Source organism: Danio rerio, chromosome 19, assembly GCF_052040795.2.
Source record: "Danio rerio strain M-AB ecotype USA chromosome 19, GRCz13ab, whole genome shotgun sequence".
In the NCBI taxonomy this organism is placed as follows: Eukaryota; Metazoa; Chordata; class Actinopteri; order Cypriniformes; family Danionidae; genus Danio; species Danio rerio.
The window spans coordinates 2,505,001-2,527,981 of record NC_141039.2 but is presented as its reverse complement, the minus strand read 5'-3'; the positions used below and the strand labels follow the sequence as shown (position 1 = coordinate 2,527,981).

The window sequence follows — 22,981 nt, the reverse complement described above, 5'->3', positions numbered from 1 at the left end:
CGCATTTATTTACTTATTTACTTTCCTTCCTTACTTACTTACTTATTCAGTCATTTATTCATTCATTCATGCCTAATACAGCAGCATTATTAAAATAAACTGAATGAACTTATCAACCCCAAATTTTCTGCGTTATTCAAGGAATCGAATAAATTCAGTATTTCCGATCGAATAACATCAGCTTTGGTGAACATAAACATTCCAAAAAAAATCTACATTTTAACTCAGCCGTACACTGCTTGTTTTTAATCTGAATGTCTAAACACATCTAAAATTAGGAAGCATTTCTGGACATGCAAAAAATACTGTCTTAGTTCCAGCAATAGTATGTCAAAATGAAGTGAAACAAGCAAAATAACAAATCAGAAAAACACTGAATTTTAATGTTTTTTTTTTAACAAGACAATATTTACTGATACAAATTTAAATGTTTATTACTTGGACTGGAAACAAGCCGAAAGCCTGTATTGCAGTGTAAATAAAACACATATAGACTATAGGCATAAGTTGAAAGGTCAAATGCTGACGATGACCATCCCGAATGTAACCGATCGACCCAAACCTGTGCTGGCCGCAGGACTAGTTAACCTCTGTGCTGGAACTGCATCCCGTCTCCTCAACCCCTGCACTGGATAATTGTTTGCAAACGTCCCCGTCGTCGCCCCGGGGCATCCCAGTGGGCACAAGCGTGGTCATTTTCACCAAACTGACCCACAAGCCAAACAGGGTCACTCATTCGGCTCTGCCCACAGGCCCCGCTGACCTCTGACCTCTGTGATTAAATATCAGCCAGATTCATCTGCAAACATTTAGGCAGTGCCACCTCAGCCCGGGAACACACATCAGCTCATATCCACATGCCGGAGCTCAATGCTAAACGTAATGAGTGCACTAAATCGACAGCAGCAATATTATGATGCATTAGATTTTCTGGTATATATGAAAAACTAATAATAAAATAATCAATATTTAATCAATATTGAGATTTATCTAATACTTTTAGATTTTGTGTAATTAAAAATGACTTTTAACTGACATTAACATAAATAAACTGAGTTGATAAAATGATACAGATACTTCAGAAGAAAACTGACTTTTGACAAGATAATATTTAAAAAAAAATCTCTCTTCTCCATCTCCTTATGTATTTTATTAATTTTATTTTAGCTTCTTGTGTGTGTGTTACCTTTTAATTAAGTTTATTTTACTGACCTAAATTGCAAAACAATTTTTAATATCATAAAATAAATATATTTGCTTAAATTATTTTTGTAGTATATGTGTCTTGATTAAAGAATGTTTAGGTATCAGAACTGGAAAATTGTAAAATATGATTTTATTTATTTTACTTTTGGTAAATAAAGTAATACAATTCTAAATATTCAAAAATAAAAAAATTTATATTTATATATATATATATATATATATATATATATATATATATATATATATATATATATATATATATATATATATATATTTATTTATTTATTTATTTATTTGTTTATATATTTATTTCTATTAATTAATTTATTTATTTATTAGAATATTTACTTATTTATCATAATCATTAAACATGTAATAAAATAATAATAATAATGATTTAATAAATAATTAATAATTTTATAATTAACATTATTAAAACCCAACAGTGTCCCATAAAATTTTTAAAAATGCAATTTTTATGTTAAATATTTATTAAAAATAATTGTTTTTATATTAAATTAAAAAAAATTATAGATTTAATTTTATATTAACTAATTTATGTATAGTAGTATATGTTATTTTATATGTTCTATATGTTTTTTATTATTTTATAAAAAAAGAAAACAGAAAATAAAGACATTTTTTCATTAATCATTCATTCATTCATTTAGTTACTTGTTTTCAGTAAAACCCAATACTATACCATCAGACTTAGTCATTTAAAATACACACATTTGCTGTATATTTTATGTATAATCAAACTTTTTATAGATTTATTTGTATATTAATTCATTTATTTAAAACAAAATATTTTATGTTATATATTCTATACTGAGCACATGTTCATATAATATAAATTATAATAATAATAAATATATTTTATATTAAATGTTTTATTTTATTTATGCAGAAAACTTTATATTAATTTATTTAAATACTATATATTAGATTCCATCCTGAGCACATGTTCATATTATATTATACATTATGTAATAAGCAAACATAATTTATTTAAAATATTTATTTCATCTTTAGCAGCTGGAAGGGCATCAATCACATAAAACATATGCCAGAGTAGTTGGCGCTTCATTCCACCGTGGCTACCCCTGATAAACCAGGGACTAGCTATGCTGAAGGAAAATGAATGATTATATGACTTCATATCTGAAGACATGTTTGCATTTGAAGTAAATGTGTCTTGAATTAGGAATGTTTAGAAATGTTCAGTGACAAAAATGCAGACTCTTCCCATAATGCCCCCTGCTAAACGAGTGATTTTTTAATTATTTAAGTCTTGTTGTCCTACCAGTCTTCCTGAGGGGGAAATCCTCTCTGCAGTCCAGACCAGAAGGCAGAGGATATTTGAATGTGGGCGGAGTCTCTCCCAGCGGAGGGGACGTCTGTTCTGATGGGTGGGCGGAGCTACAAGAGGTGACATCATCAGTACAACACATTACACTGCTGACACAACTCAAATTGTGTTACTGTGTCTTACCTGTACCACAGTTTAGAGCGGCTGAGCGGGTAACCAGCACCAGACACTGACGGGTCTTTAGCTGATTTACTCATCAGAAAATCATGCAGTTTCTGACGAACTTCAGTACTCGCCATTGCACCTGCAGAAAACAAGTCAGGCTTTAGAAAACGTCAGCTATACCAGCTTACATGTGTCTTCCTAATTACTAATTACTGTATGTCTTGGAAATTCAATATATATATATAGTTAAAATCTAAAAAAATAGTTATTATAGCTGTAATACTTGTAAAATTGTATGACTTTTTAATTCATTTAACGTTTAAAATTTTACATTTTAATAATTAAAATTAAATAAGAATTTTATTTATTATATTTTCGAATCAAATCACTTTTATTGTCACATCATCTGCAGCACGTGTGCTATGATGAGTAAAAAGCTTATTTATATATTTATGTATGGATGTATTTATTTGCTTGCTTGCTTATTTACTTACTTATTTACTTATTAATTTATTTACTTTCTTATATATGTATTTATTTTTATTAACTTATTTATTTGCTTGCTTGCTTATTAACTTCTTTATTTACTTATTAATTTATTTACTTTCTTACTTATTTATTTATTTATGTATTTATTTGCTTGCTTGCTTGCTTAATTTATTTATTTATTTACTTATTAATTTATTTACTTTCTTACTTATGTATTTATTTATTTATGTATTTATTTGCTTGCTTGCTTATTTATTTATTTATTTACTTATTAATTTATTTACTTTCTTATGTATTTATTTATTTACGTATTTATTTGCTTGCTTACTTATTCACTTATTTTATTTACTTAATTTATTTACTTTCTTATTTATGTATTTACTTATTTATTTGCTTGCTTGCTTATTCACATATTTGTTTACTTATTTATTTACTTGCTTATTTACACATTTATTTACTTACTTATTTACTTCCCTTACTTTCTTTCTTACTTATTTACTCGGTAATTTATTCATTTATTAATGCCCAATACAGCAGCATTATTAAAATAAACTGAATGAACTTATTAACCTCAGATTTTCTGCGTTATTCAAGGAATCGAACAAGTCTGTTTGCTGCAGTTTATTCATTTTAATATATATTTTACACTAAATAAACAATTTTTTAATTAAATGCTTACAGCTATAATTATGTATTAAATATAAATTTATTTATTTAACAAATTTTTTCCACAAAATTTATATATTTTACTATTTGTTTATTATTTTGTTGTTGTATTTAATTTTTTACTAATTTAGTAGATTTTATTATTAAATTATTAGTATTTACAATTAATTTTAAACTTGTAAACAAGTAAATAAATAAAGTATCTAATTGACTTAATAAGATATTTTAGTATGCTTGACAAAATACTATTTGATTTAAAGTTATTATAAGTTAGTATATGGTAATTATAATTTCAGTATTTCAAATAATTTTAAACAGGCCTACTACATTATATGACATTCTCACACTTTCTATTATGCTTGACTAAATACTATTTAATATCAAAATATTAATTAGTTGTTATTATTTAGTAGATATTATAACTTAAAATTTAGTGAGTATAATCACAGTAAAAACTTATATGACATTTAGTCAGATTAATTGTAGTAATTTAATTTATTTGAATCAGTTTAACATAATATTTTGGTCTACATTTACATAACTACATTTAGTTATTTAGTGTTTTTCTTAGTGATGTAAGTTGAGATGACTAGAAAAGTTAATCTGATTCAACTAAAAAAAAATAGACGGTGTAGTATATTAAATACTGCTACATTGTGATCATGATATTCTCACACTGGTCAAATACAAGGAAGGAAAGAGTAAGAAAAGACTAGTGCAGAAACAGCGCCACCTAGTGGAAAATGAAGCAACTTGCAAAATAAATTCAGCTGAACGTGAAGCTATCTATAGTAAACATAGTGCATTTGAGGGAAATCTCTAAAGTGACCGTGTTATGTAATGGCAGGTTTGTTGATCTGGTGTTTGGTCTCACTCTCTCTGGATCTGTCTTTCCGCCGGTGTTTGTGTACATCTCTCCGCTGCTGCTCCTTCTCCTCCTCCCGCAGCTCCTCGCGCTCCTCCTCCAGCAGCAGCCGCCGCTCCTCCGCAAACACCTCCTGCTGCTGGCGGAGAGTCAGCAGAGCCTGCTGGAGCTGGAGGAGCACACACGCATTTAGATTGTGTAATTTTAAAAATATTCCATGCATAGACTGAAACCGAAGGAATTTGATTAGCTACTTGTCAACATCATGGAATAAGAAGGGATTTATGTTGTTGTTGCTGTTGTTGTTGTAATACTTTCTATTTATCAAAAAATACGATACAGAAAAATCTATTTTATCGCGTTTGGTCTGTTGTTACGGTTAGGATTTTTTTCAGTGCCATTTTATTCCTTTTCCGCTCATTAACTGACTATCACTTAAAGGCACAGTTCACCCAAACTCGAACAATTCTGTCATTGTTTATTCCTCCTTTGTTTCACACCTTTAGGAGTTTATTTATTCGGTTAAACACTAAAGACGAAATTTTGAAGCTGAAAACCAACCATTGTCTTAAATAGGTCAATGTTCACAGGTTTCCGCTTTCATAAAAGACATGAAAGAAATGTAAAACCAAGGTAAACTACATGACCGCAGTGCACTTTTCTCTTATGTTTGCTTTTGAAAAAAGTAGACAGCGCATGTGGACGACACCCTCTTGGGGATTTCTAATCTAAAACGTGCAATCAAACACACTCCAAGTGACGTATTTTAGATTCATAAAATTGAAGACAGTGCCGTCTTGTAGATTTATCATCTGAAAAATCCAATCAAACACACCCTATTTAACATGTTTCACATTTGCAAAAATGTAGACAGCGCCCTCCAGTGGATTCATAAACTAAAACATGCAATTAAATGTACCCTAAGTGACAATTCAGATTTTTAAAAATGTAGACAGCGCCCTCTAGTGGATTTAGCATCTAAAACGTGCAATCAAACATCCCCTTAGTCACAGGTGTCAAACTCGGTTCCTAAAAGGCCGTAGCTCTGCACTGTTTAGTTCCAACCCTAATTAAACACACCTGATCAAACTAATTGAGTCCTTCAGGCTTGTTTGAAACCTACAGGTAAGTGTGTTGGAGCAGGGTTGGAACTAAACTGTGCAGGGCTTCGGCCCTCCAGGAATTGAGTTTGACACCCCTGCCCTAAGTGATGTATTTTAGATTTGTAAAATTGTAGACAGCGCCCTCTATTGGATTTGTTATCTGAAACATTAAATCAAACAGACTCTGACACGTTTTAGATTTGCAAAAATGTAGACAGCGCCCTTTAGTGGATTTGTCATCTGGAACATGCAATCAAACACACTCTAAGAAATGTATTTCAGATTCATAACAATTGTAGACAGCGCCCTCTAGGGGATTTGTCATCTGAAACATACAAACACACTCTAAGTGATGTATTTTAGATTTGCAAAAGTGAAGACAGCGCCCTCTAGTGGATTCATCATCCGATATATACAATCATTAGTACCTAAGTGACGTATTTCAGATTCGCAAAAATGTAGACAGCGCCCTCTAGCACATTTATTGTCTGAAACATCCAATCAAACACACTCTAAGTGATGTATTTTAGATTCGCAAAAATATTTTGACAGTACCCTCTAGTGGATTTTTTTTATCTGAAACATGCAATCAAACATACCCTAAGAAATGTATTTCAGATTCGTTAAAATTTTAGACAGCGCCCTCTAGTGGATTTATCATTTGAAACATTAAATCAAACACACTTTGTGACGCGTTTTAGATTTGCAAAAATTTTAACACCGCCCTCTAGTGGATTTATCATTTAAAACATCCAATCAAACACACTCTGTGATGTATTTCAGATTTGCAAAAATGTAGACAGCGCCCTCTAGTGAATTTGTCATCTGAAACATTAAATCAAACACACCCTAATAACATATTTCAGATTCATAAAGTTGTAGAGTTTATTTACTCTGTTAAACACAATATTTTGAAGCTGAAAACTAACTATTTTTACAGGTTTCAGCTTCCAAAAAAGAAATGAAAGTAATGTAAAATCAAGGTAAAACTAAATAATCGCAGTGCACTTTTCTCTTATGTTTGCTTTAGAAAACCTAGACAGCGCACAAATGTTGACAGCGCCCTCTAATGGATTTGTCATTTGAAACATGCGATCAAACACACCCTATGTAATGTATTTCAGATTCACAAAAATGTAGACAGCGCCCTCTAGTGGATTTATCATCTAAAACATGCAATCATACACCCCCTTAGTGACTTGTTTTAAATTCACAAAAATGGAGACAGCACCCTCTAGTGGATATATCATCTAAAACATTTCAATAAAAACGCACTCTGTGACGTGTTTCAGATTTGCAAAACAGTAGACAGCGCCCTCCAGTGGATTTACAATATAAAACATCCAATCAAGCACACTCTGTGACGTATTTTAGATTCATAAAGACAGCGCCATCTAGTAGATTTGTCAATCTAAAACATTAAATCAAACACTGTGTGACTTGTTTCAAATTTGCAGAAATGTAGACAGTACCCCCTAGTGGAATTGTCATCTGAAACGTGCAATCAAACACCCTAAGTGACTTGTTTTAGATTCACAAAAATGTACACAGCGCTCCCTAGTGGTTTTGTCATCTGAAACATTAAATCAGAGACTCTGTGACGTGTTTCAGATTTGCAGAAATGTAGAAAAGCGCCCTCTAGTGGATTTGTCATTTGAAATGTGCAACAAAACGCACCCGGAGGCACGTATTTCCAATGAGCCTGGGCTATTTCACACACACACTGAGGTAATGAGATTGAGCAGATTAATGACTGACTGAGCGGCTCTAAATCCATAAGTTTCCTGCAGGTCAGCCAAATGAACTCAAACCACACTGACCCGCTTCAAAACGGAAGATCAGCCTCATCCTGTCTACAAATATCTGACACAAACAACGGCTTGATTTGACTGATGAACGGGTCAACACAGAGTGCACTTCAGTTCATGGAAACAGAGCCTCACCGAGAGAGTTACAGCACATTAGCTTAGCAGAATACAACAATTATGACTTAGCATTTCTGCCTTTTTTCACTTACAAGTATTTAAATGTACCTAATTCAGTTTGTTTATCTGTATAACATCACCTAACGCTAACGAAATAAATAAATACAGTTATAAATGTGTATTAATTGCTTGTCCATTTTAGTAAATACATTTGTACTATTGTTTTAAAGTGTTACACTTAAAAAAATGAGTTGAAACCTGATTGACTTAAAAATACAAATATTTTAATTTATTAATTAATTAATTTTATTTTTTTGTCACTGGAAGGTTGTGCGTGTGCGTGTGTTTTTCTGGCTTGTATACCTTGATGTGCTCCTCCAGCTGGGCCTGATGCTGCCTCAGCAGGTTCTGGTGCTGCTTCTGGAACTCGGAGATGAGCAGCTGCTTCTGGATCTGCTGCTGTCTCTGGATCAGCAGAAGCTCTCGCTGTAGCTGCTTCTCCCATTCCTCCGAATCCCGCTCCCAGTCCAGCATGCTGACCCCAGACGAGCCCACCGAAGAAAACACCTCCGAATCTGATACACAGAGAGAGCAGACACTCAGTATGTATTCAATTCAATTCAAGTTCAAATTCCAAAGATGCATTACAAAAAGTCAAAGGTCAAAATCAGTTGTGTTAAGGGTTGGCAGTATATGAATGTATTTAACCTGCACTGAACAAAAAATATTAATTTGGATTTACACATTAAGGGGTTGCAAATTATTTATATGGGCTGAATTTAAAGAACCAAATTAAATGTGATGTTCAACTTAACTAGTTTTAAATTCAGCTCACATAAATTGTTTGCAACCATTATACCTTAAAACAATTTAGTAATTCCAATGAATCATTTGGCGGTTCATTCTGCTGTGGCTTCTAAGAGATCAAGCTGAAAAGAAAATGAATGAATGAATGAATCATTTTTTTTAGTGTGCAATTATACAGTTTATAGTGTCCTTCCAAAAGAAATAATATTTACGTGTAGTGACAATACATGTACGATGAAGTGGGTTTGTGCTTTAAGTGTTTGTAAGGTGTAGTGTTTTCAGAATAGAGTTTCCAGTATCATGTGACATTAAATGATTTTTTTTTTCATTAATTTTCTTCTGATTATTCACTTTATTCTTCTGGGTTGCCACAGCGGAATGAACCGGCAACCTTTTCTAGCTGCAACGCAACCCAGTACTGGGAAACATCCATACACACTTACATTCACACACACACACACACTCATACACTACAGCCAGTTTTTTTATTTCAGGATTGACTGATGAATAGAAAGTTCAAAAGCATAGCATTAATTTACACTATAAATGTCTTTTCCAGTCACTTTGATTTAATGCATCATTTCTGAATAAAAGCATAATTTATTTGTCAAAATAAAACCCACTGAAGTCAAACATTTGAACATAAATGGGTATTGAATTGTAAAAAAAAATATATATATAAATAATAATAATAATAATAATAAAATGTATAATAATAATAATAATAATAAAATAATAATAATAATACAATTATTAACAATATTAATAATAACAATAAAATTAATAATAATAATAATAATAATAATAATAATAAAATGTATAATAATAATAATAATAAAAAAATTATAATAATACAATTATTAATAATATTAATAATAACAATAAAATTAATAAAATTAATAATAACATTTATAATAATAATAATAATAAAGATATTTATAATAAAATGGATAATAATAATAATAATTAATAATAATAAAATAATAATAATAAAATAGCTATAATAATAAATAAAATAATTAATTTATAATAAATAAATAATAATAATAATTAATAATAATAATAGCATTTATAATAATAATAATATATTAATAAACAAATGTATAATAAATTGTGTAATAACAATAATAATATTTATTTTTGTTGTTATTATTATTGTTATTAATAATAATAAAATAATAATAATAAAAAAAGCAATATAAATAAATAAAAGGAATAGTTTGCCCATAATGAAAATATACTCACTATCACACTCAAGTGGTTTCAAACCTATGAGTTTCATTGCACTGTTGACAACAAAAGAAGATATTTTGAAAAATGTTGGAAACCTGTAAGCACTGACTTCCATAGTAGGAAAAACAAACATTGTGGAAGTCAATGGTTCAATCTTTCCAACAATTTAAAGTTTTATGACACGTGACTGAGTAAATCATGACAGAATTTTCAGTTTTGAGTGAACTATCCCGTTAAATGATTCACTATGTTTTTGTTATAGTTACTCTTTGACTGCAGATGAATACTCTGAAACTGCTTTAAAATAAGCAAGTCTAAGTTCTTCATTACAATCCAAACTTTAATCTCCCACAGCCTTCTGGCTCAGTTATACATGTTTAACCTTTAACCAATTGCAAATCAAGACTCTTCAATATGTTACTCAGTTTGCTAAAAAAAAAATGTTCATGAATTATCTGCTTTATTACATCTGGAATCAAGAGGATAGTCCACACAATAATTCAAATCATTTAATCACCATTTATTTGTTCCAGAGTTTCTTTCTTCATTTAAACACAAATGAAGATCTTTTGAAGAAAGCCAAAAACCTGTAACTATTGACTTCCATAATATTTATATCAATGAAAGTCAATGGTTACCGATTTTCAGCTTTCCTCAAAATATCTTCTTTTGTGTTCAACAGAATAAAGAAACAGCTTGAGCAAGAGTAAAGTGAGTAATGTTTCATTTCTGAGTGAACTCTCCCTTTAAGATTGGTTCAAACACTGACTTTTCTTTCCTTTATCCCACTTTTTGACATAATCCTGGACAAGTCGAGCTCACCCAGATTACAAACTGACACAGGCGCAGATGTGTTTGTGTCATAAATGAAGGACTGCAGTGCTTGCTGCTGGAAAACGACTAATTAAAAGCCTTCTTTAGCTCTTTAAATAAACCCAACTGCAATTATGACCATAATCTACAGGGAGGGTCTTTTTTATGGGGTCTATTTCCAATGCCTTGAGCGTAAACACAGAGGTATTTCAGCAAGCTCCCGTTCAGGGCCCAAATCTTATTTGAGCTCAATCTAAAGCCAGACGCCGTGTGACTGTCACATTTGACTTACACTTCATGTATTTTTACACATGTGAACAAAACAGCACCAAAAGACAAGGCGTTTGGAGTGTGCGTGTGTGTGTACTTGTTTTTATATCCTAGTGGGGACTTAAACCTGAATGCACACAGACTTGAGGACTTGTAGCATGGCATGGGGACCAAAATTGAAGTACCCATGAGTAAAAATGCTTATTAATCACACAGAATTAAGTATTTTGACAATGTATAAATGTAGATTGTTTCCCGTGAGAGTTGAGTTTAGGGTTAGGGTTTAGGTACACTCTCAGAAGGTGTCACTGGGGTGGTAAAAGGTACAAATTTTTACCTAAAAGGTCCATATTAATACCTCATGGGTACATATTAGTACCTAAAAAGTACAAAAGTGTTCCTCTTAAAATTTGTAGGTGCTAATATTTACTTTTGAGGTACCAATATGGAGCCTTCAAGTACAAACGTGTACCTTTTGAAAAGGTATTACCCCAGTGGCAGCTCTTGTACCTTTATTTCTGAGAGTGTAGGGGGAGAATGCAGTTTATACAACTCCGAACCAGAAAATGGACAGTATGGAAAGCACAAATAAAAAATAAAGCAGTGATTTCCAAATTTACTTTGACTTGTATTTCATTGAAGACATTATGAACAAAACAGTTTGTGTTTTGTCTGGTCAACTTCATTTCAGTTGTACATCTGCTCCTTTCATTCAGACCTGCAACACATTCCAGAAAAAGTTGGGACAGGAGCAGTTTAGGGCTAGCAATCAGGTAAACTGGTTAAATAATGATGTGATTTGAAACAGGTGATGTCAACAGGTGAATGTAATTATGATTTGGTACAAAAGCAGCATCCAAAAATTGTCTAGTTTAGAGACGCTCACAGGGCTCGCTGGTTAAAGTTGGTCCATGTTTAAGTGATTTTTGATTTTGCTTGCCATCTGACAAGAAAGGGGGAATGATGGGGATGATTAATAGATTGTCATTTAAAATTTGATATAACCTTTCATTTGTTAAATTATTTAAAAAAAAAACAATTGTTTAAATATAAATGCATAAATTTAGTTTAAAATGTACATACGGTTATCCAATAGCTAGAGGACAATGCAGAGACTGTGGTGAGCAAATCAAGAAGGCAGATTCTGTTTGAGTATTGTGTTCAGCATTGAACTTCACTGTTATAAATGTGATTCTTTATGCTTTTATTGCTATATATATATATATATATATATATATATATATATATATATATATATATATATATATATATATATATATATATATATATATATATATATATATATATATATATATATATAATAAATAAATCAGGGCTAAGATTTGAGTTTAATTATGATAATTAATTATAATAATTTAATTGAGTTAATAAATAAAATAAATGATATGTTAAAATGATTAATTCGAAAAGAAGGAAAAGTTAATTCTATGATATATTAATTTACAAAATATGGAATTAAAATATCCAAATACATGGAGACATCAGTCATTATTATGAGATATAAACTTGAAATTGTGAAATGAAAATATGTAATTACGACATATAGAAGGTGTCGTCCGAAGTTTGACCTTTAAACTTAAGTGATAGCACCTAAATTATTTTGTCAATTGAGTGAAATAAATGATCATGGCATACATTTTATCTCATATTTATGGTTAACATAATTCTAGCGTACTTTGTTTTTCTTTTGTCACAAATATGACCTTTTATCAGATAATTCTGACTGTCATAAATGTATATTTCGTCTCTTTTTTTTTTTTTTAAGTTACCTCATGTCATGATTATAACATTTTATCTCATCATTTTTATTTGTTGTAAATGTATATTTTCATATTAGATTTTGTAATTAGACTTATTTCATCATTTTGACCTTGTATCTCTTGACTTGATCATAATTTGATATGAAAAGTCAGAATTATGAGTATTTTATAATTTTAACGTTGCTTGATTATGAGAGAAAGTAACACAATTATTTTTTTTAAATAATATAACATAATTTGACGTTTTCTCTCATATTTGATCAAATCACTGGAATTGAACTTGCAACTGAAAAAAATTCTTCAAAGATGATTCCTTGGATTTACTAAAAAAAAAATTACATTAAGTGGTTGTAAACAATTTATTTGGGCTGAATTTAAATAAACAAATTAAGTTGAACATTATTAAATTTAATTTGTTTGTTTAAATTCAACACATAAATTGTTTGCAACAGTTCTGCATGCAACATTTTTTTTCGGAGATTTCAGTCTTGAACTCAGGTTTGACAAGATGATAAATAAAATACAGTATAACCCATAAAAGCAGCAGATTTTCTCTCTCTAGTCAATCTGTTGTAATTTGGAACAGTTAAGTTGACTTAATTTTTATTATTGAACTATGAATTATGCACATAATTAATGTACCTAATAATTTTAGGGCAATGGGTTTGCTTTCTTTTTTTTGAGTAAAGTCAACCAATCGCTTTTAAAGCAAAGGATTTACTCGCTTTTTTAAGTAAAGCATACTAATAGCTCTTTTAAGTGTAGGTTATTATAGCTGGTGGGTCATAAAAATTGACCCCAAGACAACTGCTGTACTCTAAATGCGTACAGACTTCATGATAGAAAATACATAGTGTGTTTTTTGTTTTGTTTTTAATAGGTAATTTAAAGTCACCGAAGTTTAATATTTTAAAAAAAAATATATAGTATATTTTTAGTTTTGTTATTAAATTGATTATGTGTCATTTTTGACCCACTTTGAAACTCAAACAGGAGGGTTCAACCTCCAGAGCAATGAAAGAAAAACCTCCACCGCTACCACAGTTATTCTTTAACAGTGGTTTATTAGCTTATCACTATGCAACAGGCGACAGTTGCGTTCATCTCAGAATATCGGCATCACGTCCACGTTCGACACCACTGAAATAAAAACCGTGGCGTTGTGAAACCATCTCTCGCCACAGAGTCTCCATCGGCCCCCAGCCCAGAATACACCGGCCACAAAAAGCACAGAGACCCAAAACAGAACCACAACACTGGCCAAAGCTGTCAATCGCATCACACGCTCACAAATAACCGTACAAAAGCTGTCCCTGGAGCAGTGCCCTTTAAAGAGGGACAATTTTGTACTTTTTTGGTACTAATATGTAACTTTATGCTACAATATGGACCCACGTATTAATTACTTTTAAGGTACCATTATATACCCTTTAGGTACTAATATACTTTTAAGCTGTGGACCCTTTAGGGAACTAATACTTTTAAGGTACCACTATGGATCATTTAGGTACTAATATTTACTTATCAGGTACAATTATTGAGCCTTTACGTACTAATATTTACTTTTAAGCTACGATATGGAACCTTTATGTATACTTATATTTACTTTTAGAGTTCCACTTTAGTGCTAATATTTATTGTTAATGTTCCCTTATGGACTCTTTAGTGCTAATATTTAATTTAAGGTACCAATAACTAAATTTAAGCTTAATAAAATTCCATTAGGTCCTAATATTTATTTTTAAGGTACCATTATGGATCCTTTAGTACTTATATTTACTTTAAAGATACCCATGTGGATTTCGTTAGTAGTAATATTTACTTTTAAAGTACAATTGTGAACCATTTAGTCACTAATATTTTCTTTTAAGGTACAATTGTGGATCTTTTAGGTATAATATTTACTTTTAAGCTACAAAATGGACCTTTTAGCTACTAATATTTATTAGTACCGTTATGGACCCTTTAAATACTAATATTTACTTCTAAGCTACAATATGTCCCCTTTAGATACTAATATTTACATTTAAGGCACTATTATGGATCATTTAGGTACTAATATTTATTTTTTAAGGTACCATTATGGATTCTTTAGTACTTATGTTTACTTTGAAGGTACCCTTGAGGATTTTGTTTGTACTAATATTTAATTTTAAAATACACCTATTGACCATTTAGTCACTAATATTTACTTTTAGGGTACAATTGTGGATCCTTAAGGTACTAATATTTAATTTTAAACGGCAATATGGACCCTTAAGGTACTAATATTTACATTTAAGGCACTATTATGAATCATTTAGGTACTCATATTTACTGTTAAGGTAATGTTATGGATGCTTTAAGTACTAATATTTATTTTTAAGGCCCAATTTGGATACTTTTGTACCAATATTTGCTTTTAAGCTAACCTTGTGGATTTTGTTAGTACTAAAATTGTAGTGTCACAATTGTCAATACAATTGTGGACCCTTTAGTCACTCATTATTACTTTTAAGCTATAATATGGACTCTTTAGGTACTAATATTTACATTTAAGGCACTATTATGGATAATTTAGGTACTAATATTTACTTTTAAGCTCAAATATAGATCTTTTAGGTAGTCATATTTACTGTTAAGGTAATGTTATGGATGCTTTAAGTACTAATATTTATTTGAATACTTTTCTACTAATATTTGCTTTTAAGGTACCCTTGTGGATATCTTTAGTACTAATATTGTAGTGTCACAATTGTTAGTACAATTGTGGACCCTTCAGTCACTCATTATTACTTTTAAGCTATAATATGGACTCTTTAGGTACTAATATTTACATTTAAGGCACTATTATGGATAATTTAGGTACTAATATTTACTTTTAAGCTACAATATTGACCCTTTAGGTTCTAATATTTACATTTAAGGCACTATTATGGATCCTTTATGTACTAATATTAATTTTAAACTAAAATATTGACCCTTCAGGTAATAATATTTACTTTGCACTAAAATATGGATCATTTGGGCATTAATATTTACTGTTAAGGTACTGTTATGGACCCTTTAGGTACTAATATTTACTGTTAACGTACTGTTATGGACCCTTTAGGTATTAATATTTACTTGAAGGCACCATCACAATGTTTAATTTATTTTACGCTACAATATGGAGCCTACTAATTATATTTACTTGTAAGCAAATTGTTGTAAATTGTAAAATTAAGTTTTATATGTTCCCTTTACACACAAAACCTTTTGTATGTACCTTTTGAAAGAGCTAGAGACAGCTTTTGTACTTTTATTTCTGAGAGTGCAATTATTAAAGAAAAACACAGAGAGAAAGAGAGAGAGAGAGAAAAGAGTGCTGTGCATTATAAATAAAGCCTTCCGGTATGTAGTTATGTGAGGAGTTAACTCAGACGGAATGATAACCGGGGCTAATCTTAGCATCCTAATGCCTTAAGCCCAAAATACGGAGGCCAAGAATAGTCCTGCTCCAAGTCAAGAGGCCAGAACGTTCAACATGCAGCCGCGGGGCAGAAACAGAGGCACAGAGGGGTAAATAACTGCCCTCTCACGCCAGGCCTAAAGCGGGACGCCGCTCACAAACACACCTGAACACAACACAACACTGTCACAAGAGCTTTCGTACAAATGTCAAACCAAGAGTGAAGTAAACAAGCATCCACCTGCTGAACACTGAGTGAACCTGACAGTGACAGATTTAATGCATTTATTCAGCAAGAGGAACTGCTAAAAATCTGTGCAAAAGTGAAGCTGCACAACTGCATTGATGGTAGTCTGAAATGTTTCTCGAGCAGCAATACTTTACTTAAGTATACTTAATATTTACTTTTAAGCTAAAATAAGGATCCTTTAGGTACTAATGCTTACTTTTAGGGTAGTATTATGGATCTTTTAGGTAATAATATTCAATTTTTAGCAAAAGTATGGACCGTTTACTTTTAAGATATGGTTATGGATTTCTTTAGGTACTAATATTTACCTTTAAGGTACAATTATGGACCATTTAGTTACTAATATTTATTTTTAATCTATAATATGGACCTTTAGGTACTAATATTTACTTTTAGATTACCACTGTGGATCCTTTAGTACTAATATTTACTTTTAAGATACTATTATGAATCTTTTAGGTACTAATATTCAATTTTAAACTACAATATGGACCGTTTATACTTTTAAGGAATCATTATGCATCTTTTGGGTACTAATATTTACTTATAAGGTGCTATTATAGATCTTTTATCTTTAAGGTACCATTTCGGATGCTTTAGTACTCCTATTACAAGTGGACTGTTTTTACTTTAAAGGAATCATTATGAATCCTTTAGATACTGATATGTACTTTTAAGAAACTATATTATGGATCTTTGAGGTACTGATATTTACTACAATATGGACTGCTACTATTAAGGAACCGTTAGGTACTAATATTTACTTTTAAGCATCCTTTAGGTACTTGTTTTTACATTAAAGGAACCATCATGGATCCTTTACGTACTAATATTTATTTTGAAGCTACAATATAGACCCTTTAGGTGCTAATATTTACTTTTAAGGTAGTCAGAAATTATTCTGGAGCAGCAAACTGGTAAATTCTGATTTCTGTTGTATCGTGTCACTCTGGAGCCTGTAATGAAGCTGAAAATCATTTGCATCACAGAAATAAACTGCATTTTGAATTGTACAAACATTTTCCTTTTTTTACTGTCCTTTTTAAGATAATATTCATGAAAAAAAACATGAAAGTTGATCTGTTGATCATGTGATACTGAAGACATATAATGATCCTGAAAAATCCGATTTGCTTCACAGAAATAATAGCATTTTAAAATTAATTCACACAGAAATTATTTCTTTTAATTGGTAATACTATTTTACTATTTTTACTGTACGTTTTATACTATATTACTATTTTTATTTCTTTATATCCAAATAGAATGCTTAAAATTCATAACTTTATATATATATATATATATATATATATATATATATATATATATATATATATATATATATATGCAAGGTTTTAAAAAACGAAACCTTATTAATTCTACTTTTGAATGCTATACTGTAAATTAAAAAAAGCTTTAGTTAATCATGTGACACTGAAGACTGGAGTAATCAAGTGAAAATTTGGCTTTATATCACTGGAATAAATTGCTTTTTATAATATATTCAAGTAGAGAACCACTATTTTTAGTCAAATTAATATTTCACTATTTTGTGTATTGTTTTTTTATCAAACAAATACATTCTTGGTAACCAAAACATTTATTTATTTGCTTTTGAATGCTTTTCCTTAAATGTATATATATATATTAATTATTGCTCATAACTGGCGATTCATTGATGTTTTCATTCATTTGTGCTTTTGAATTGTATTATGGGACCTTGATCTCTGCTTGGACAGCTTTTAATAACGGAAGTTGATCATTTTTAGCAGTTTACGAGTTAATTAGTGATTTATGAGTTTATTCCTGTATGTGTTTATGGGCCATGTTAATTACAAAAACTCCAATGACCTGTTAATGTACACATTTACATATTGCTTTTTTTATGCAGCGTATTGTTATGAAATACTTGAATGTGACTTTACATTTTTAATATTAAATAATAGTCAATTCCTAAATCAAGTTTCCATAATGCAATTCCAAAGCAAAAATAAATAGAAAATTTATAAACTGCAGGCACCTGTTAATAAGGGTAATATTTTTATTATTCATAACTCATTAGTTGTGTCTAATAAATAGTTTATAAAGTGACAATTGATGTGTTCCAAATCTCTTTATGCCTTCAGTGAATTTTGGAAATGTTTATTTTGGATTAATATTAGACTCAGTCCCGCAGGAGATGAGTTTGGGACAGATTGTGCACTTTTGACCTCGCTGGAGAAAGCTGGAATGCATATTAAATAGTGATGAATCAGTTTATCTCTTAAAGTATGTATTTTCTCATGCCAAGCCAAACACATGCAGTACATACACTGTAAAAAGTGAAAACTTAAACAAATTACTTCGACTTGTTAAAATTAAATAAATTAAGTTTGACAAACTTAATTCATGACAGTTTTCAGTAATAAATTAAGTTAGTCCTTTGCAAATTTTAGTATTTTATTTAAGAGACAAGAATAAAACACTACATACAATACAGTAAAATTCATGCAATTTAATATTGTTAATTTAATAATAATAGTAAAAATACTTTTATTACAGTACAAATAATTCCCTTCCCATATTAATATAATAATAATACTTAGTAATATTTAATAATAATAATAAAAATAATAATAATAATAATAATAATAATAATAATAATAATAAGTATTGCTCATTATTGATAGTGAACAACACTTATACTTGCCACAAATAAATTACTAAAACCTGTTACACCTAAAATAACTAACTTAATTTATTACTAAAAAACTGTTAAAAATTAAGTTTGTCAAACTTAATTTATTTAATTGTAACAAGTCAAAGTAATTTGTTTAAGTTTCCACTTTTTACAGTGTAGAAATAAACAGGGTACAATCTCACATATTTTGTAAACCTCTAAAATCAAGAAATATATATACATATTGATAATATTGCTGTATATTAAAATATTGCTTGAAATAATAATAAAAAATATGAACAATAGGGTAAAAAACAAAGTGTTTTGCCTTTAAATTAAATTATTTATTTTTTTTGTCATGTTTCAAGTACAAACTACTATTTTCAGACATGAGTTTCCTTCAGTCATTCATTCATTTTCTTTTGGGCTCAGTCCCTTTATTGATCTGGAATGAACTGCCAACTTATCCAGCATATGTTTTACGCAGTGGATGCCCTTCCAGCTGCAACCCAGTACTGGGAATCATCCATACACACTCATACACTAAGGAGAATTTAGCCTACCCAATTCTCCTATAGCGCATGTATTTGGACTGTGGGGGAAACCAGAGCACCCGGAGGAAACCCACGGGAACGCAGGGAAAACATGCAAACTCCACACAGAAACACCCAACTGTTAAATGAAAAGCAGCAAATCACCATGATCCAAACTCTCTGCTCTCACAACTGTGATGTTTCTCTTTTGTTGTTATTTAATTTCAAAAGAAACGTCGATGATGTAAAGGAAACACAATTAAGTCTCTTGAGAAACATTTGTGCTTCTGAATAATAAATGTTTCTCTGCAATAAAATGAACCAACACAAATGTAATTTCTTAAATCAAGATGCATTGGACTCAGAAGCCAAATTAATTCACTTATTACTTTCTAAAAATATTTCTAAATTAGTTACTCTTGTTAATACTAAACAAAACAGCGATTTAAAATTGCAGTAATATTTCTGTTTTTTTGCAGCTTAAATCTTGATTGAAGAGCAATTACAAGAGTTGAAAAACAAGAACATAATTTCCACATTTTAGGCAGCAGTGACATTAAATGAGAGCAGTAGAGATTTTTGAACATTACATTGAACATCAGGAACTCATCTGTCTCGCAGATTTCCATAATTAGGATTCTAAACTGATATCTAATTCAGAATTCCATAATCAGAATATTAAATTGATTCTTTCCTCAGAATTCCATAATCGGGTTTCTAAATTGATACATCCCTCAGAAACCCATATTCAGAATTCTACATTTGTACGTCTTTTAGAATTCCATACTTAAAATATTCAATTCTATCCTCAGAAATCTATAATCAGACGCCTAAACCCACAATTCCATCGGAACTAAAATTATACATGGATTACTCCTTCAGAAGGGGAATTCTAAAATTCGTTTCCATTCAGCATTCCATAATCAGAATACTAAATGCATTCTGCAGATTTCCATAATCAGAATATTAAATTATTCTTCTCTTAGAATTCCACGTTCAGAATTTTTAATTGATACATTCTTCAGAATTCCATAAACAGAATATTAAGTTAATTCTTCCGTTAGAATTCCACGTTCAGAATTTTTAATTGATACATTCTTCAGAATTCCATAAACAGAATATTAAGTTAATTCTTCCGTTAGAATTCCATGTTCAGAATTTTAAAATTGGAATATCCTCCAGAATTCCATGATTGGAATATTAAATAGATTCTTTCCGAAATCAGAATTCTAAGCTGATTCTTCCATCAGAATTGCATAATCAAATTTCTAAATTGATGCACCCTTAAAAATTCCATAATCAGAATATTAAAATAATTTTTCTCTTAGAATTCCATGTTCAGAAACTTTTAATGTATTCATCCTTCAGAATTCCATAATCAGAATATTAAATCGAAACCCATAATCACGTGAATTCCACCTTTAGAATGGGAATTCTAAATTGACGCTTCCATTCAGCATTCCATAACCGGAATTCTACACATCCTTCAGAATTCCATAATCTGAATATTAAACTAATTCTTCCCTTAGAATTCCATGTTCAGAATTTTGTAATTGATACATCCTTCAGAATTCCATAACTGGAATATTAAAGTGATTCTTTCTATAATCAGAATTTTAAGCTGATTCTTCCCTCAGAATTCCATAATCAGAATTCTAAACTGATACTTCCTGCAAAATTGAAGTTCTAAATCAACTCTTTCCTCAGAATTACTAAACTCTGAATTCCAAATTAACACTTCCATCAAAGTTCCAATTCTAAATGTATTCTTTCATGCGAATTCCATAATCAGAATGTTTAATTGATGCATCCTTCAGAATTCTGAAATTGGAATATTAAATAAATTTTCCCCTCAGAATTCAATAATCAGCATTTAAAATTGATACGTTTGTCAGAATTCCATAATTATAAATCTAAATTGACACTTCCATCAAAAATCCAATCTGAATTACTTCATTTTTCAGAATTCAAATTCTAAATTGATATTTGCCTCAGAATTTCATAATCAGAATGTTTAATCGATACATCCCTCAGAATTCCATAATCAGAATATTAAATTGATATGTTCTTCAGAATTCCATAATTGGAATATAAAATTAATTCTCCTGTCAGAATTTACATAATCGGAATTCTAAACTGATTCTTCCCTCAGAATTCTATAATCGGAATTCTAAATTCATATGTCCTTCAGAATTCCAAAAGCGGAATATTTACCAGATTTTACACTCAGAAATCCATAATCAGACTCCTAAACCGACTTCCATCAGAACGGAAATTCTCCCTGCATTCCTTCTTCAGAATCAGAATTCTAAATCGACGCTTCCATTCAGCATTTCACAATCGGAATTCTGAGAGACAAATACATTCAATACTGAGCTCTGTAATCATGTCACATCAATTTAAAGCTCCATCTGTGTGCCTGAGATGCAGTGTGTGTGTGTGTGTGTGTGTGTGTGTGTGTGTGTGTGTGTGTGTGTGTGTGTGTGTGTGTGTACCTGTAGTGCCGGCTGTGCTGTTGGAGTCCAGGCTTCTCCTCCTCCACTCTGCACTGATGCTGGAGTCAGACTCATAAATGGTCTGCAGCATTTCTGGATCTTCAGCGTCCGTCTCTCTCGCTTTGTCTGTGTGTGAGCTTCAGCAGGTACAGACAGCACAGGTGAGTGTGTGAGTATGTGTGTGTGTGTTCCTCAGTAAAGCCTCCAGCAGCTCTGTGTCCGCATGTGTGTGTGTTTCAGTTAGTCTCACGCTTTCTGTCTCTGTTACTCTTCCCTCTCTCTCTCCCTCTCTCTCTCTCTCTTGCTCGCTCAGTCAGGTGCCAAGAATAGCATTAGGACCAGCCCAGGACAAAAATAGGCCGGGCCAGACCAGGGGAGTAGAGCAGCGGCCAGACTCTGGAAATAGCAACACAAAAACACAGCTGTCTGCCTTCATCTCTTCCCTGCGCACTCGCTTTTCTCCTTTCATTTATCTCTGCATGGGTGAATCGCTCCAACACAACCACCGGCTCGCCTTTCACCACTAAAACCAACAGAAAGAAGCATCAAATTAAGCTCTTGGTGAAGAGGATGAAGTCTGAAAGGCATTGTGATGGGCTTTTCTCCCTGATATTAAGGGATGTTTGGTTGTGGTGAATTGTTAAGGGTGAGAAAAAAGCAAACAAACAAACAAACAAACAAAATCGTTACAATTGTTGTATAAAATGAGTAATTTTTTATTGTTTGCTGTATCAATATAAAAAAAAACATTCTTATTACTAAAAGTATCAAAAAAGTTTATTCCCATTCTTGAATTTTATTAAAAAATGTATTTGTTTTATTATTGTGATAAATTACAACAATATATATATACATAGATGTTACAACAATAGTTTTACAATTTATGTATGTATATTTATATTTTTTGTTTTTGCAATTTATAAATTTATATATTTTTATTTTTACAATTTATCGATCTATTGAAATGTTTAGTTTCGCA

At 30.7% G+C, this 22,981-nt stretch overlaps 1 protein-coding gene and 1 long non-coding RNA gene across 4 annotated transcripts in view; one reads left to right on the top strand and one right to left on the bottom strand.

Moving 5' to 3' along the window:
* The window catches only part of LOC100332699 (histone deacetylase 9-B), a 58,817-nt gene that overhangs the window by 27,453 nt on the left and 8,383 nt on the right, over positions 1–22,981 (bottom strand). For 2 of the 3 annotated variants that reach the window (XR_015945303.1, XM_087295191.2), the window contains exons 1-5: positions 22,003–22,259; positions 8,095–8,306; positions 4,713–4,872; positions 2,702–2,822; positions 2,513–2,628 (exon numbers count right to left, since the gene is read on the bottom strand). Coding sequence is in view for 2 of the 3 variants with exons in the window: in XM_087295191.2 (XP_087151317.2) it covers positions 2,513–2,628; positions 2,702–2,822; positions 4,713–4,872; positions 8,095–8,306; positions 22,003–22,093 (700 nt within the window). In the remaining variant the exon portion in view is untranslated. Of the gene's footprint in view, positions 1–2,512; positions 2,629–2,701; positions 2,823–4,712; positions 4,873–8,094; positions 8,307–22,002; positions 22,260–22,981 lie in introns of those variants that run through there. The other variant, XM_087295192.2, reaches the window with a different exon arrangement.
* LOC141378963 (uncharacterized) overlaps positions 1–22,981 on the top strand; it is a 102,011-nt gene that overhangs the window by 79,029 nt on the left and 1 nt on the right. Inside the window, exons 4-6 of the long non-coding RNA XR_015516333.2 lie at positions 8,059–8,333; positions 22,009–22,163; positions 22,316–22,981. The exon at positions 22,316–22,981 is cut by the window's right edge and continues 1 nt beyond it. This is a non-coding gene — a long non-coding RNA (uncharacterized LOC141378963). The remainder of the gene's footprint in view (positions 1–8,058; positions 8,334–22,008; positions 22,164–22,315) is intronic.